Raw genomic sequence first — 18,500 nt, forward strand, 5'->3', positions numbered from 1 at the left:
TTATCAATTATAATTTAGTAGAACTTAAAAAATTGTACATTGGCACAAAGAGCACCCAACAATTTTAGTCACGGACAAAGGTGTCGTTTGGGAAGAGCTTATTTAGGCTCTTTTGGCTCTTTGAGCTACAAAAGACAGAATAGGCTATTTGAGCCACAACAGACAAAACATCACATCTAATCCATAATTATTACACTCTTTTCTCACAAAAAAAGTCAAAAAAGTCAAAAAGCCAAAAAGCCCTTCCCAAACCAAGTTTTTGAGTCCAGGCTCAAATAGCCAAAAAAACTAAAAATTCAAAAAGCCAACCCACTTCCCAAACGAAGGCAAAGTAAGGCCGGAATTTAGAAAAAAAATAGATTGCGTGAATGTACGCTTGTAAAATATAAATTACAATTTCGAAACTTTCTCATCTTTCAAACACACATTTTTTTAAAAAAGAAAAAAATAAATTAGAAATATATTCACAAACAATTTATAAATTGATAAAAAGTTTATAATTTTAATTATTAAAATTGGTAAAATTTACCACTGATTTGATTTTTCTGTAAACACATGCACTAAATTGCAATTTACCAACCAAAAAAAAAAAATTTCACAAACACAAAAAATAAAGAATTAATCATATTTTTAGTCATTAAAATATGATATTTGTAGTCATTATTTGTTTTTAGTCATTTTAGTCTTTAATGCTTAAACCATTAATTTAGTCCTCAATATATAAAAATTATTTAAATTTGATCCCTAATATAATTTTATTAATAGATGCTGTTAAATTTAGGAATAGATATGCCATTTTAGTACATAAATCATATATTCTGAGATCTAAAAGTGTAATTTTTTAAATGATTTTTCACATTTATTTAATAGTGACTATGGATAGAATTATGTTAGGAATCAAACTGAAACATATTTTATATATTGAGAATTATATTGACAGAATTTAAATATAAAAAAGGGAATGGCTTCTGTCCAGTCCTTAATCGGACTGGACTGTGCTGTTGGGCCCGTGGGGGCCCACCACGGGTTCCGTTTTGATAATCTGAACCGTTCAATGTGTAGAACTCGTCGAGTACTATATGCTTGTAAAAAAATTACGTTGATCGGATATCGATAGCTATGTGATCAAAACAGATTTTTGTCAACCGTTAATTTATTCACCGTCCATTTTTTTTATACAAAACTGATTTGATCACATAGCTATCGATATCCGATTAAAGTGATTATTTTTAAATATATAGTACTCAACGAGTTTTACATATTGAACGGTTTAGATTATTAAAACAGGACCCATGATGGGCCTCTACGAGCCCAACAACACGGTCCAGTCCGATTAAAGACTGGACAGAAGCCATGCCCTAAACAAAAAATGATACAAACAACCTAATTTAATATTATTAGAAATTCTCACTTGTGTATAAGTCTTATTTTCCGTATATTTATTGAGATTTTTTCTCCTATTTTCGGTGTATTTATTGAGATTTTTTCTCCTATTTTAAGAGTTTCTTCATATTAATTTGATCTTCATTACTATAAGTATAACTCATTGGTTTCTGTGATATATAGATCAAATAAAAAAAGAATCATTAAAAATTATTTTAAAAATTAAATTGACATAATTTAAATATTAAAATAAAATTAATATAAAATTTAAAATATAATTAATAATAGAAAAATACAATGCATACACATACAATATAGAGAAATTTTAATATACTTCCCTTTAAAAAAAAAGTATATCATATACGTTTTTTAGTTATGTCATTTTATTTTTTAGTTATGACTAATTTTTTAAAATTATTATAATTATAATTTTTTTGTTATGTCTCATATTATTGTTTAATTATAATATTTTTTTAAACTATAATGCAAAAAATTAAAATTATATTAAATTTTATAATATTTTTTTAAACTATAATGCAAAAAATTAAAATTATATTAAATTTTTTAATTATGATGTCCATATAGTATTTCCCTACACTATATATACGCATACAACAATTTTCTGTTAGCGGCAGAGAATAAAAGCTGAGAGAAAAATAACGGAGCGAGAGAGAGAGAGAGAGAGAGAGGGAGCACAGAAAACCATTTGCACCTGAAAATTCATCCACAAAACAAGAGGTAAGCTCTAAAATCTCGAATTTTTATACAAACAAAAAACCCTAATTTTCCTCTCAGTTTTCTCTTAATAATTCTGTTTGGCTGCTGAGAAAATTTCGCAGGAGTGAAAATTGAAGAGAATTACCGTCGGTTGACTGAACCCAATTAGATTATATCATTGATTTTAGGTGATTTTTTTTTTTATTGTCTGTATTGATGTTGAACGTAGTGTTGGTGAGGGAATTGCCGAATTGGAGTTGTTGTTGTTGTTATTTTAAGTGCATTTAGTCATCTGGTTGATTATTGGTGATCTTTCATGTGTGGGTTTGTGTGATTTGATTCATTTAAAGTTCTTGTTTTTACTAATTTGAAATCACTACTAGTAGGTTGCCAAGATGATTTTGGGTTGGGATTTCCGGTGAGTAGTTGTTAATTTGGTTATTTTGGTTTGGGTTTTGTGTGATTTGATTCATTTACAGTGATTTGATTCATTTACAGTTCTTCTTTTACTGATTTGAAATTATTACTAGTAGTAGTTGCCAAGAAGATTTTGGTTTGGGATTTGCTGTCGTTGATGGGCAAAACACATTCTTGAATTCAGAATGAGTATTAGTAGTTAATTTGGCTAATATATATGTTCGCGTGCGTTACTGTATATATACATTCATATAATTTTTTGGGTAGAAAGGTGTTGTTACGTGAGATCCCTGCATATATTTTATGTTACTATGGACTGAAAAAATTGGGATATCTTATAAGAGGCCTATCTGTAGGCAAAGGCATACCATGTCTGCGGTGAAACCGCAGCCTATTACCATTATGAGAAGAGATGCAAAAGTGGAATGAAATAAGACGAGCAATTCTGTCTTTTTGGAAATTTGATGGAAGTAACTGAACTTCATAAAAGTGTAAAAAGCAAGGAAAACTCACAGATTTGTTCGAAACCTCTTATAAGCTAATATAGTAAAGTATTCAGTTTTTGAATTTGATTTATTCTTGTTTCTGAGAGCCATACTACATCAACATATTATGAAGACAACTTCTAATTTACCAGAGGCATTTAGGCTCATATTTCATATTTAGCAACATATATACATATTCACACAAATTTGTTTCGCATTCTGATTTCTGGGTGTAAGCTTGTGTCTCTCTCTCATTTTAATACCATTTATGATTCACAAGAATCATATTTTAATGTAGGTTACGTTCATTTAGGGCCCATTTGGTGGTGTTGCCACTTTTCTGTTTCTTTTTTTCTTTTTTTTTGTTTGCGAACAAAAAATAGGAAGCATGTTTTCTTTTACCGCATTAAAAAAAAGAAAAAGAAAAGAAAGAAGCTTGAAACGCACATATGTTTTCAAAACAAGTAAAAACTAAAAAACATGTTTGATGAGTTGTCACAGGGGGAAGTAGACAAAAGAGATTATCGAAGGGAGGAGTTGCTGGAGGGCGAGGGGTAACTGGTTGGAAAGGGTTGCCGACGGAGAGAGGAGGTGGCAGGGAATGCAAACTTGTTTTAAAACAAGTGAAAACTCTTTTTTTTTGTTCTCACATTTTTTCCATTTATCTGAAAACTGTTGACATTTTTTTTGGCAACAAAAACATTTATTAGTAGTGTTTGGTAACGTTGATAGTTTGTTCTTTTTGTTTACATTAAAATGATTTTTATAATGTTTATTTTTGCTAAAAACAAAAACAAAAAACGTGTTTGATATACACATGTTTTCAATAATAATAATAATAATAATAATAATAATAATAATAATAATAAAGAAAAAGAAAAAGAAAAAGAAAACATGCTTGGAAGTGCCCGAAAGTGTGGGGGGTGGTCTGGGGGTGGAGGGGTTGCTAGAGGTGAGGTTTTGAGCTGATGGAGTAGGAATGAAAATTGTATAACAAAACAATTGAAAACACTTTTTTTTTTTTGTTTCCCAAAATTTTGTAAATTTTGAAAATGTTTATAGCCTATCTTGTCCTTAAGGTTAGAATACAAAATATTTTGGTTCTTAAAGGTTGTCTTTTGTTCTCTTGAATACTAATCCTTTCCCCTTCTTCCATTTTTTTTTAATGGTCTGTGTGATGGTTCTGCAACCTGGATACTGGTAATTGTGATTGCTTTTCATTTAACTGGTATACCATACTTTCAGATTCTGATTCTCCCTCTAAAATCATAATTTTCACATAGTTTTTGTAGTAAAGCATGTTTTGTTTGCTTGGATGTTGGTTTAATAACATGTTATGTGATTTTGAAAGTACTTATTTACAATTATGTTTTGGCATAAACTGACCTGGAATATACTGTTTTGCTGCCAGATCTGAGTTCAGGCATTTTGTGTGTGACAACATCATGCCTTCTTCTGTTCATGATCTCTCTGGTACTTCTCCATCAAGTTTGATCAGATTCATTTCTTTCGTTATCATTGTTTATTTTATATATGCAATTTTTTTGGGTTGACCATGCCAAAGGATTGACTTTGATATAGCTGTCAGAATCTTTTATAGTTTAGTCAACTGATTAGCTTTTTTGCAATTTCACCCGTATGTGCTCGATGTACTTCTCAAAGGAGTTCCGTACCCATCATTGGGATGCTAGGATGCTTCAGATTTTCCACAAAACTAAGAATTGGTGGTCAATCAATTTGATATCTAGAAGTAAACTGCATTTAAGATGCACGCTGAAGTCCATGCATCGTTAGTAGGTGATATATGTGTAATCATATTCATGTGTTCTTTGCTAGTAACTTTGTTGAGTTTTGTGGTTTTCCCATAAGATGGCACCAACTTTTTGCAGCAAAATTATTAGGTGTTTTAGCATGAAGTTTTGGATTTATCATGACAGCTTCAGTCCCACAAATTGGCTTGACCTGACCAAAACTAGAAGCAAAATATTCTTCCTTTATGGTTGCTCGATAGTACAGGGTATTGAAAATTCTAATGAATTAAATGTTTGGTATACTTCACTAAACGATTCGAGTGGTTAAAGAAAAATTTCACTTCAACTGCTTATGGTGTCCAATAATGTCTCAAAACATGGCTGTGGTACAATTTGATTTACCTTGGTTGACAAGCCATAAGAGTTGAATCTTCAACCCTACCTTTTTGGATAATGCTTTCACAGCACTGTAACCTCTGAGCTATAATGGTTTTGGCAGTAAAAATTGGATCACTTCAGTTTTGACATTCCCTGAATATTTGGTAATTTCCTAAATAATCTGTAAAACTTCAATGGATGATTATGTGATCCATAAAGCTGACTCAAAAGCCAAATAATTTTGTTTAACACTGATAGGCGTGTCAGGTTTTGTTTCCACACTAGAATTGGCATAAAGCTGACTGAAAAGCCCAAATAATTTTGTTTAATGCTAATAGGCGTGTCAGGTTTTGTTTCCACACTAGAATTGAGTGTCAGTTGTTTCTCTTTATGAATTGTTGATATATTGGTTATTGTCCAGGGACTGAAAATTTGATGGGGCTGTGGGTACAGATGTCATTTTACCCCCTTCCAATTGTCATTATTGTCATTGATTATGGGGGGTTTGGTTCCATTAAGAAGGCCCAAGGTCTTTGGGTTTGTGCTATTTGTGAAGTGCTTTGGATTATATGGTTGGAAAGCAATGCAATAATTTTTGAAGATAAGATTTATTATTTATCCTCTTTTTGGGCTTAGTGACTTCCCCTTTTGAAGGGGTTTCTATGTTTTTGATTTCTATGGATTGGAGAGATATATGTGATTTGTAATTTTGTTTATTTTCTTTTTGGAGGACCTGTTGTCTTCTTGATCTCTGTTGTATTCCTTCTTTTTCTATTTTTAATAAATTTTTCTTGGTTGCTGGTCCAAAAAAAAAAGAAAAAAAGAAAAAAAAAATCCTTTTCCTGAATTGGTCCTTCTTTGGGTCATTTTTTGTTGCGACAAATAAACACCAATACCTCAATTTGCTTATGACACTAGACTTTCATGGCTTGTGTTCCTCTTAAACTTGGTGTCTTTGGTTGACTTGCTTGCAATGGAGTAGTAGATTGTTTATTGTTTAATTTATTAATTCGATTGCTTTTACTGGTTGTTCAGATGATAGTGAGGCTGAGGGGCAGCAAAAGCACTCGGAAACCCAAGTTCAGTCTTCAGCTCCGGTGACGGGGATGTCTTATCCTGGCCTTACGCCGCCAAATGTTCAATATGCGACACCTCCACAACTGGGACCAGGAAATACTATGGTACTATTGGAAATGGCAATTCTTAATATTTATGTTGCTATTTATGAATACTACCACTGGACCCCGTAATTATGATGAATTTCACTTCTAGAGTCGTCTTGGTTTAATGTGTTTTCTTGATTGTATCTGTTGTCCATTGGACATTGCCATTCTTTTCAGAATTAAGAGTGAGAGATGTTGTTAAAATCCACCTACTCTCCACCTACTTCACCCACTTAAACCTACTCCACTAAACCTAACCCACTACACCACTACCACCTCACCTACTCCACTAAACCTAACCCACTACACCACTACCACCTCCACTTCACCTACTCCTTACCTACTACACACTCACCCTCTTCTATATATAGGAATCATGAATTATTGTAATAGATATCAATATAAATCAATCAATAATACAATTCTCTATTTCTCTTTGTACATTAAATTTCTACATGGTATCAGAGCAAGGTTAAGCACTTAGTATTTTTCGTTTCACCGGCGGGCGGCAACCTCGCCTTGGCCGCCCGCCGGACCTCAACCTATTCCGCTTATTTTCTACACATACCTTCCCATCACTGCCTAAATCCTCTCTCTTGAGGCCAATATGAATTCCTCTTCTTCATAATCTGCACTAACTGTGGCATCTTTTCCTGGGGCAAACTCTGCAACCCAACACTCAATCTATGCTTCTCCTCCATGCTCATTTGCCTCTTGTTAGGATCCTTCGCCTTCGGCTTTGGTTTGGGCTTCGCCATAGCCTTGAGCTTCACTGCAGCTTTCAGCTTCACGGCAGCCTTCGGTTTCACAGCAGCTTTTGGCTTCGCAGCTGGCTTGGGCTTCACAGCGGCTTTAGCTTTTGGTGCAGCAGCTTTTGTCTTAGCCGGAGCCTTCTTTTTCCTTTTTCGCTTTTACAGCCTTCGGCTTTGCAGCAGCCTTTGGCTTTGCTTCCCTCTGGTGGCTCCCCAGGTTCCACCTGAGCTGCATGATTCATTTATAGCTGCAATTGATAAGGGAAGTATTAGAACAATGCCCAATAGAAGTATGCCAGCTGCTCCTTACCCTACTCCTGGAGCACTATTAATAAGTGATGCTTTCAACATGCGTCATCCTTTAACTGGTGGAGGAATGACTGGAGCCCTGTATAAGGTGTTTTGTGCATCTCCTGATCAAGCAAGGAAGGAAATGCGTGAAGCATGTTTTGATTATTTAAGCCTTGGAGGTGTGTGTTCAACAGGACCAGTGGCTTTACTCTCTGGTCTAAATCCTAGCCCATTGAGCTTGATACTCCATTTCTTTGCTATAGCAATATATGGTGTTGGCCGTCTCTTGCTACCATTTCCTTCCCCTAAGCGCCTGTGGATAGCAGCTAGATTATTTTTGGGTGCATCGGCTATCATTTTTCCCCTCTTTCTCTCACATGGGCTTGTCCCCTCTCTCTCCTCCGTTTGATTTCAAAATCCATTATTTTTATTTATTTTCTCCAAACCACTTTCCTTATTTCCCCCATCTTTCATTTTGATTTCAAATATATTTTTATTATTTCTTTCTTTATTTTTCTTTCACATTATTTTTAATCTTTTTCAAATTCCATTCATACCATATAGCTTTGCACACCAAACCATCTTTTATTCATCTCAGGGATCAACCCCGATCACAATTTTAACCCAAAAAAAAAAAAAAAAAAAAAAAAAAAAAAAACCACAACAACACAAACCACAACACCACAAGATTTGTTTTCTTTTCTGCAGACGGCCACCCACCGACCTTACTTTTTCGCCTATTCCGCCGGTCTTTTCTTCTTGCCTCCGTCCTGGGCGGTCCTTGACGGTGTTGCCTCCGTGTTTCCCACTCCACTGGGCACGATCACTACTCCCTGCTCCTCCACTGCAGCATATGGCGGCCCTCCAAATCGGAACATAACGGTGGCCTTCCGCTTCAGCTCCTTATTTTCCGCCTTTAGCACACTTATCTCTGCTCGCGCATCCTTATACATGCGTTGGAGCAGAGCCAGTTGGGCGTTTAACTGCTGCACCTCATTTGTCCTACTCTGCAGCCGGTGCGACAAGTTTGTGACCGCAGTCATGGTTTCAACACAGGACTTCAATGTATACTGATTAGCTTCAATATCCGTTTGCACTGCCGTTTTTTGCTCCACCGACCGCATCAGAAAGTTCAACGGAGCAAAACCAGAGGTGTTTGGTTGAGGTTCACAGGCCACCGCACCAGTTATCTCTCTTGTTGACTCGTTGAGATCGGGAAAGAGAGTGAGCAGACCACGGGAAGAAGAGGCTATGTTCTGGGTAGCTGAACGGGAAGAAGAAGCCATGTTTTTGGGTTGCTGAGTGTTTCAGAGAAGGGTTGGTTACAGAATGTTACAGAGAACGAAGAGGTTTCAACTGGTTTGTTATGCTTCCAAGCCTCAGACTTCGCTTTGGTTTATAAAGACAGAGACGACGAGGCCGACACGCGCTCTGTCAATCACATGCATCGCCGCGTGTCAGGCGCCCCTTTTGATGGCTCGACGCTTTCTGTCGGGCACGTCATTTGATGAAGTGGGCGCGCCTTTTGATGGCACGCCTTTTTATGGATTGGGCACGCCTTTTGATGGCACGTCTTTTGAAAAATTGGGCACACCTTTTGAGGGTGCGACTTTTTTAAGGGTCCGACAAGACTCTGTAAACTGTCCCGACATTGATTCCGGTTAGCTCCTTCATGGGTCCGACAAGACTCTGTAAACTGTCCCGACATTGATTCCGGTTAGCTCCTTCATGGGTCCGACAAGACTCTGTAAACTGTCCCGACATTGATTCCGGTTAGCTCCTTCTTGGGTCCGACAAGACTCTGTAAACTGTCCCGACATTGATTCCGGTTAGTTTCTACAAGGGTCCAGCAAGACTCCGTAAACTGTCACCACAACTGTCACAACATTGTCTGCTACAACGGTCCGACATGACCCCATAAACTGTCTTCTACATCGGTCTGACACCGCCATCCAGTGTCCTCTACACCGTTATGACACCACCATACAGTGTCCTCTACATGGTTATGACACCCTCATACAGTGTCCTCTACAACGTTATGACACCACCATCCAGTGTCTTCACCAATGGTCTGACACGACCATACAGTGTCTCTTATCCTCTTTTATTTTTATGTATTTTCTTGTTTTGTTACTCTCTCCAAACTCAAGTTGGTTAGTTCCTATCCCCCTTGAGTTTGCGGGGGGCTGTTAAAATCCACCTACTCTCCACCTACTTCACCCACTTAAACCTACTCCACTAAACCTAACCCACTACACCACTACCACCTCACCTACTCCACTAAACCTAACCCACTACACCACTACCATCTCCACTTCACCTACTCCTTACCTACTACACACTCACCCTCTTCTATATATAGGAATCATGAATTATTGTAATAGATATCAATATAAATCAATCAATAATACAATTCTCTATTTCTCTTTATACATTAAATTTCTACAGATGTCTTTATGAAGCTTTTTCCTTTCCCATTTTTTGTGGCCATTCTGTTCTGAAGCTGGCCTCAGACCATTGTTCCTATTCTTTAATTTGATGATATGATGTTTTTAATATTTTTGGAGAAGCTCCACAGTTATTGGAGTAGGTGGAGGTTTAGTGGGGAGCCTTTTTCCTGTAAAGGGAGGCCAATTTTATCAATTAGGAGGAATTCAAGACAATAGAACAGGGTTTTATTAGTAGTATTAATGGTTTTGTTATAGGATCTTTGATTATAATCGAATTGAAAAGATTTGAGTTGTAATTCTATAAGAGCAAGAGAGGCCAATCAGGTTGCACCTAAAGCTAAGTTAAAGAGTTTAGGAAACTGAAGAAGATTAATTGAGTGGGGATTAGTCACGAGTGTTGATTACTTCTCCATGACTTTTCAATTGCTACTGGTTAGCTGGTGTATTATTTGTAGGGTCATTATGCTGGTTTTGGTTGAATTGTTTTTGGTAGGATCCAGTCAGTAACTCAACTGATTGGGCGCCGCTTTCATCAGTCTAGTTTTGTGGAAATTGGGATTAGGAATTTTGGCCAGTCAACCTCATAAATAGTGTCTAGATGCCTTGCGAAACTGTTCACAGATCAATAAGCTTTATAAGATGTCCCTTCCATTTGCTTTAAAACACAGAGCAAAATTTTGTTGAAAATTCTTATTGCAACTGAGGGTATTGATTATGAAGAGAACTTTGAGTTTGACTTCAGTTTGTTTTGATGTGAAGAGGGCTTGTGATAATGTCAACTAGAGTATTTTCCTGCTTGTTATTAGTGGTGAATGGGTTTTTCAGGTGTGGTTGAAATTGGGACCTGATGATGGGTTTTTGCTACTTTGTGTTTTGATCAATGGAGTGGTTTCTAGAATTCTTAGGGAGTGCTGGGATGGCAGACAACATTTGTAACCCTTTGCCATTTTAAATCATGTTCTGGGATAGTGAGCAATTGGATGAAACATTTTTGAACTTTTGAGTGGTGGTTTAGGGTAGCTGGTAAAGACCTCAATCTCTTGAATTTTTTTATCATGGATCACTTCTCATTTTCCACTTATGCTCTGCTTGGGAGTTTAGATGTCCTTTTCTGGGGTGACTTTTGGATGACAACCAATCAGTGAAAAACTTTGAAGGTTTCATAATGAACCACAAATATAATTGTTATGTTTCTTGGTGTAGAATGGTGGAGTGATAGATTCAGTTGAGAAAGGTGTAGTTAGGCTCGTTATGGCACTGTTGTAGGCCTTCATATGGTTTTTATATTCATGGAAAAAGCCTATATTAGGGTCCGCACAGACATATTTAGCAAAAAAAAAAAAAAAGAATCACATGTACACAAATTGACATGGTAATGTAAGATATGTACATATGACTGCTTTAAGAATAATTGTAGGAGAAACTTGTGAACTCCCAACCATTGTAGTTTCACATCAGGGATTAGCATTAAAGCTCATCCTTTGTCTTAGGTGTGGATGAATGACTAAAACCATTCAACTTGAGGTTATGTGATGCATGCTATTTGTTAAAGATATTATGTTGAGTGATGCAGAGGAAACTTCTAAAATTATTAGTTTCAAGAGTTGCTCTAAAATCAAGTGGGTTTAAGATAACTAGGATTAAAATTTAAAATATATTTGGTAATAAAAATAAAAGAACGAGTAGTAAGGATAGAAGTAGGAGATACCCAAAAGTGAATAATTTCCATCCCAGGGCTTGATGATACAAAGGGAAGAAGAGATTGTTATGATAGGCTAAGTGGAATAATTCTTTTACTGTATTGTGTGATTGACATTATCTATGAAATTCAAAGATTCTATAAGAAGGCTGGAAGTGTGGTCATACTTTAAAAGAGTGATGGTACTGGAAGCTAAAAACATATCCTTCTAATAAGCATGGCTGAAGGGCGGATATATTGAGATGGGCATATGGTAAGGTGAGAAAAGATAAATCTAGGAACGAACAAATTCACGATATAGTGGATGTAAGCGCCTTTGGAGATGAAATCAGGAAAAGTTAACTAAAATCTTTTGGCCATGTGCATTGAATACCAATAGCTGCACTGAGTAGGAATAATGATATCCACAGTGGGGGTAGTGCTAGGGAAGAGGAAGACCAAAATTAGCATGTGTTGAGATAGTAAAGGAGGAAATGGTAGCGTGTGGTTTAACTGAAGCTATGACCTTTAATAGAGCAAAATGGTGAAGCAAGATAATGTAGCTGATTCCAAATAATTGCGATGAGGATTTCTTGAGTTGAGTTAACTAAGATGTTTTATGGTGCAAATAAAGGTGATGAAACATGTACTTGCTTCGTGCAACTAAGGTTGAAATACTTTACCTACATGGTATAACGCGAAATTTTAATCATTATTTATTTCCTTTTTTGGCTGATCTAATTGAAGGATTATATGTCTCAGGGACAAGCAGCTTACCCATATCCAGATCCTTATTATAGAAGCATCTTTGCTCCCTATGATACACCACCATATCCTGCACAGCCTTTTCCTGCGCAAGTCACGCAACCAGTGGTATGTTTCTTTTCTTGTTGCATACTTTGTACTCTCATAGATCCTTGAAAATATGGCAATTGGCATTGGCACTCGGAATGCACATTTATCGTAATTTGGATCTTCTGAGTTGTGATTATTTGACAAGAAATTGTTTCAGGTCCACCTTCAGTTCATGGGAATCCAGCAATCTGGTGTTCCTTTGCCATCTGATGCAGTTGAGGAGCCTGTGTTTGTAAATGCAAAACAATATCATGGCATCTTACGGCGTCGACAATCTCGTGCAAAAGCTGAATCAGTGAATAAAGTTACCAAGTCTAGGAAGGTATGGCATGAGCTTTTTATCTTTGCCTCCTGTGTTTGATGCTATTATAAGTTTTTTCATTGATCCGAGCCAGTTTGTACAAAGTTTTTTATTTTATTTTTTCCCGTTATTGCTTCTAACTATGGCTCTTTTGCTGATTCTGTGGCCTCATTCAGTCCATGTTGGACACTCTTTAAGGAGGATCCATGTCTGTGTTGGACACTGGCTCTCCTTGGACACTCCTAAAAATGTGTCCACTTCTTGAACACGAGCTTATATAAAATGAATTCTATAATTTTTGGGCAGTTGGGCACTTAACGACACTTCTGACACACTCCCCAACATGACATGTGATGAATCTCTTAACATGAACAATGTTAAGGATTCTTGAGAATGCAACTTACGCATGTCTACTGTAAGTTGAAACTTTTCTAAAAAGATCATATGTATGACCAACATAGAGTATACAGTGGACAACTTTTAACACAGGAATAAAGATATATAATAATTAAAAAAAAACAAAAAAACGCAATAATAAAGCAAGTAGGAGTGTGTATTACTACATACATGATATTTGTGGTGTTTCATTTTCCTCATTTTGCAACTTTATAGAAATATCAAGTGTCTTAATTTACTTACATAATATATCCTCGTGTTCAAACCCACAACCTTAAGGTTACCCACAACCTCAAGGTTGTTAGGTTGAGTTTTAACCATTGAACTAGTAACCCCTTCTTGCGTAAAGCATATATAAATACACTAATATTTTGCTCTGTCCTTGCTGTTTGTGTTGTACCTTTTTTAAGGATTTGGTGTCTTAAGAAGCATGGCCACATACATGGATTGTACACGGGACACAACAATTTTGAAAGAAGCACAAAAATATAATAGACATCAATATTTATGTGGGTATATTTTTTTAAAAAACTTCCCTCTAATTTTTTCTATTTTACCTTGACACTAAATCATCTTTTATAATTTGAAAAAAAAAAAAAAACTCCGAACACAGAACATGTGTGTTCATGAAGTTGACATTATAACGACACTTCTTAAAAATTGACATGCCATGTGGCGTGTCCAACACGTGGACACATGTGTCCTTGGACGTGTCTCTTGAGTGTTGGTATGTCATACGTGTTCGACATGGACATGTCACCTATTTTGAAGTGTCAGTGCTTCATAGGTTGTCAGTGTGTCTGCACTCTGCATCATGTCATGGTTGTGTTTGTCTAGGGTGCATAGGTTTGAAATAACTTGATTAAGATTTTTCCCCTGGTGAACAGTAAAGCATCCTTAGTATTGCTTCTCTGGATAACTTTGAGAGGATGTCTCCTGTATTTTAGATTCAAATCCCCCTATGTTTTTTTGAACATGATCCTTTCGAGGCTTACAATTCAAACTGGTCGTGTAGCCATACTTGCATGAATCTCGACATCAGCATGCACTGAGACGAGCAAGAGGGTGTGGAGGTCGTTTCCTCAATTCAAAGAAGGCCGAAAGCCAACACCAGAAAGAGGCAGCCTCGGGTGACAAAAAATCACAAGCCAATATCAATCTCAACTGTGACAAAAATGATCGTGCTCCATCAGAAAATGCATCCTGATATATTTTAAAATCAGTGGCTGGTACTGTGCATGTAACGGGGAACACCATAAGAAGAACGATGCGTAGGAAACTACAGAAAAAACAACTTAAACTAGTCTTAGCTCAGTAGTGTGTATACTATAGGTTTCTAAGTAGTAGCTTGTAGCGAGGTTGCGAAGATAGAAGTAGGATCTAGTGTTTAGAAGTGCAATGAGAGTTACTTCTATAACAATGGTTTTTTTATACTCTGCTTTAGCGGGAGACTCGTGCATTGTGTAGCTTTTTTATTTTATTATTATTTTAGCTCTTTGGTCGGTTGGTCTTTCCTAGGGAGTGATGGTTGAGTTTGCTGTGGACAACTTTGTACTTGAGCCATTGCATCCCCATTTGTTGTTAATATACTGAATAAGTTGAATGGTTTTAGTTGAAATTGGGTTTTGAATTCTAGTGGGGTGATTGTTTATGAGAGTTGGGTTGTGTTTGGATTAAGGATTTGAGGAGGATTTTGTGGAGGAAAAAGTAAGGCAAAAGTGTATGAAACATAAGTTTATTTGTTTACTTTCTCCTTTCCTTTCTCCTTTTTCCTTTTCCTACACAAATACCTTTTAAATCCTTGATTCAAACACAACCTAACTAGATTTTTTTTGTTATGCTTAGTTGAATTTGATCTTGTTATTCTCAAGAGCAGAAGATGATGTTTGAAGATTCCAAGGCTTTGTTTGGGGACCGTTGTACAATGGTTTTGGAAGTGCTTGTTGGCTACAATAAGTACGTTTGTGTGTTTATAATGAAGGCCCAAAACTCATTTTACAAAGCATTTAACAAGAAGTCCTTTCAAATGTCAAATAGGGTATTGTCAACGTGTTCGTTTAGTATATATGTTAAGAAAGTTTTAAAAAATTGTACATTTTTTTATTGCACTTCATTTTTATGCAGAATGTATAATTTTTTAAAAGGTAAATTACAGTTTTGGTCTTTATTATTTTGATTTAATAATATGGTCTTTACATTTTAAGTCTGATTTGTTGAAAAAAAAAAAAAAAAAAAATCAGTTTTAATTTGGTCAAGCAACAAGTGTGTTTCTCATTGATTAAAGGCTTGAATCAATAAGCAAGGGTCTGTTTTGTTCAAATTGACCTATTAATTTCTCTTTTTTTCTTTTTCCTTTTTTGGGTCAAAGTGTCAAATTTCAAGTGCTATTTTATTTGGAAGAAACTTACAAAAACCAAGTTTGTTAGCCTGAAGTCATAATTACAAAAAATTTAAACTTTAGATATATATATATATATATATTTTTAATGGCACACCTCGACTAATCTTGAATTAACATTGATAGTTTGCCTCCGTTTGAGAAGTGGGTTGGCTTTTTGATTTTTTGACTTTTTTGACTATATGAGCCTGAGCTCAAAAGCTTAGGCCAAGTTTGGTTACAAAAAAAAAAGTGCACTTATTTCATCTTTTTATCTTTTTTGGGTCACATCAATCAACATTTCCTCTCTACTTTTTCTACACATAATACAAAAAAAGTCAAAAAGTGCACTTATTTAATCTTTCCAAATTAGGCCTTAGTTTGGGAAGGGCTTTTGGCTTTTTGATTTTTTTGGCTTTTTTTGTGAGAAAAGAGTGTAATGATTATGGGGTTGGATGAGATGTTTTATCTGTTGTGGCTCATGAGCCTATTCTGTCTTTTATGGCTCATTGAGCCAAAAAAGCCCAATGAGCCCTTGCCAAACCAACCCTTTATGTAATTTTTTTTTTTTCATTCTAATTTTATGTTTGAGCTATATGGTTTCTTTGATGGTCTTGGGCTTTTTGTGCCTTTTCATGGATGTTGTTTTTGTGTCCATGCCTCTTTGTATGTATATGTACTTATGTGCTGGTTAAGTGGTAATAGTTTTTATCAATTTGAGGTCTTAATAAAATAGTTTATTATTTTAAAATTATCATTGTCATATCATTTGATAATTTTTTTTTGTTTGTAAATTATTTTTCATATATTATATGTTTTTTTTTTTTAAAAAAAAAAAATCTAATCAAATGAGGTTGTCTCTCTCACACACAACAATCACTAGATAACCTTTGTGAATTATTTATGCGTATAAGTCAAAAAATAATTATAGCAAAGATTAACTTTGTTGTGGGTATTTGGTAGAACTACCTTATTCACCTTTTTTTTTCCTCCCAAATTACCTTTTGCCTTATTTTAAGCAAATTAAATAGTAGACAATACCCATTGTAAAAGTGTCATATATATGATAGCCTATATTCACAAGTAAAAAAAATAAAATATAAAGGGTAAGTTATACTTACCTTTGGAGAGCATACGGTAACTCTACATTTTATATAGTATTACACTGGTCTCTCTTAATCAATTCATAATAATTAAATCATTTTTCATTAATAATTCATTAGTTGTGTGAATGAAAAAAATAATATTATCATCTATTTTTAACTAAAATATATGTTTATCTTTGTTTATTTCAGTATCTATTTATTATTTATATTAGTTTAAGTCGCTTTAGTCATACTTGAAGGAAGATCAGTATAATTATGTTAAAAGTATAGAATTAATTGCATTTTTTTTAATTGAAAAAAAAAATATAATTTATCCAAATATAAATGAATTGGAAGTCAAAAGAGTGGCCTTTTATATTGACCAATATGTCTTTGTCTTATTCAAAGCAACATGATATCCCAATTATCTCTCCATCAAGGAGGTGTTGGTTACTCAAAATTCAACCCATTCCACAATTACTTTCTTTTGTGTTTGGTATATCTTATCTCAATCCCTAAGTTTCAACCCTTGTATCATTTGCATTTTGCCCAAAAAACAAAAAAATATTTCTAACATTCTCCTGGATTTGTCTCTTTAGAACATGCATGATTTTCTCATATCTCTTTTATCTAGAAATTGGGTTGTTGGCTAATGGACTATACCATGTAGTAGTACTTGCTTACTATTTGTTTGTTTGATATTCTCATCACCAATGATGTTACTTTTTAACCCATATGATAAATTAAGACTAAACTAAATACCAAACAGTTCCCCTCACATTTTCCTTATGAGAACTCTCTCTTCAACATTAAAGTATAGATACATGCATGTGTGTGAGTACAAATATATTTATTTATGTATTTTATTTTATTTTATTTGACTAATGTTATACATAAATAATTTTTTACTTTATTTGTTTTTATCATTGGAGGCCACAATAAATATACTTGAGACTCATTTTTTGTGTCTAATAATAAATTTTTTACCAGAAAAATCTAGTAAAAAATTCGATAATGTATAACATCTTTCATTTTATTCTGGTGTCATATGTTTCATGATAATGAACCGATCTCAAATTAATTTTTAACAAGTGGAATACAAATCAAACTTAAATAACTTGATTTATGTTACCGCCCACATATAAATTATAACTCAAACATAAGATGGTATCTAGAAAATAAAACAAAAAGAAAATAAAAAGTTGAAACTTGACCAAGGTATTAAGTCATTTGCAAGCAATAAACATCAAGTTAAACAAATAATGAAAACATACTCATCATGGTAAAGAGGTTATTATCATCATACACACTAACCTCTAGTAATAGTAATTGTTGAATAAACACACACACACACACACACATAGTATGCATATATAATAATGACATGGCCAACATATATGATATATGTAATGCATGGAGGGAATGTTTTCATGTCCACTCTCTTATCTTATTAAAATGCCATGAAATCTTTTCCCTTCCTTTTTGCTCTTTTTATGAGGTTTTGACCAATAACATTCTTACATGTTTCCTATCACTCCTAAGTCCTAATCATAGCAAGTATATTATATTGTGCTATAATTAGTAGCAAATGTATTAAGATTTTCCCCTCACATGAACCATCATCTTATCTAGATGGAGAAATGTTATGATTGTAAAATCAAAAGAACAAAAACTTATAAATAGTGCAAATTTATAGTTTGAATAGTGTAAATTATACTTTCAATAAATATGATCTGTATATTTTAAAATTATTATTATTATTATTATTATTTTGAGAATGTAACATTTTTGAAAAAGTTGGGTTCTCCTCCTCTTTCTTGTTTACCTTTACGCCTCCTGTCGTTAATGACCCTAATGTAGAAAATGTTTATATATAAAGAAATGTAAAATGAAAAAAGGAGAAATTTTGGTATCATGAAGAATATTGTCAGGTGGTTGTTTGTTGAATTGTTAACTTACTTTAGATGAGTTGGTAGTTGACATTAAATATAATATCAAATTAGATAAAATATTTAGACATG

At 34.5% G+C, this 18,500-nt stretch overlaps 1 protein-coding gene across 2 annotated transcripts; it reads left to right on the forward strand.

Moving 5' to 3' along the window:
* Positions 1-1,966: 1,966 nt before the first annotated feature.
* NF-YA7 (nuclear factor Y, subunit A7) lies at positions 1,967-14,635 on the forward strand. Of its 2 annotated transcripts, none has more exons than XM_028258533.2 (6): positions 1,967-2,121; positions 4,414-4,475; positions 6,167-6,312; positions 12,228-12,338; positions 12,478-12,642; positions 14,033-14,635. In XM_028258533.2, exons 2-6 carry the CDS (start codon positions 4,448-4,450, stop codon positions 14,222-14,224), a joined length of 642 nt encoding a protein of 213 aa, XP_028114334.1. In that variant the 5' UTR covers positions 1,967-2,121; positions 4,414-4,447; the 3' UTR covers positions 14,225-14,635. The 2 variants fall into 2 exon arrangements, with proteins under 2 accessions (XP_028114334.1, XP_082742417.1); XM_082886291.1 differs by lacking the exon at positions 1,967-2,121 and adding an exon at positions 2,157-2,518.
* Positions 14,636-18,500: the final 3,865 nt, after the last annotated feature.

Source organism: Camellia sinensis, chromosome 9 (genome assembly GCF_055761805.1).
Source record: "Camellia sinensis isolate YWXY chromosome 9, ASM5576180v1, whole genome shotgun sequence".
NCBI classification, from domain to species: domain Eukaryota; kingdom Viridiplantae; phylum Streptophyta; class Magnoliopsida; order Ericales; family Theaceae; genus Camellia; species Camellia sinensis.

Excerpts from the sequence above, each read along its gene's own strand:
- NF-YA7 (XM_082886291.1), top strand. The coding sequence starts at position 2,496 with ATGATTTTGGGTTGGGATTTCCG. Across the intron at positions 2,519-4,413 it reads ATTTTGGGTTGGGATTTCCG|ATCTGAGTTCAGGCATTTTG; the intron begins GTGAGTAGTTGT and ends TTTTGCTGCCAG. Across the intron at positions 6,313-12,227 it reads TGGGACCAGGAAATACTATG|GGACAAGCAGCTTACCCATA; the intron begins GTACTATTGGAA and ends TATATGTCTCAG.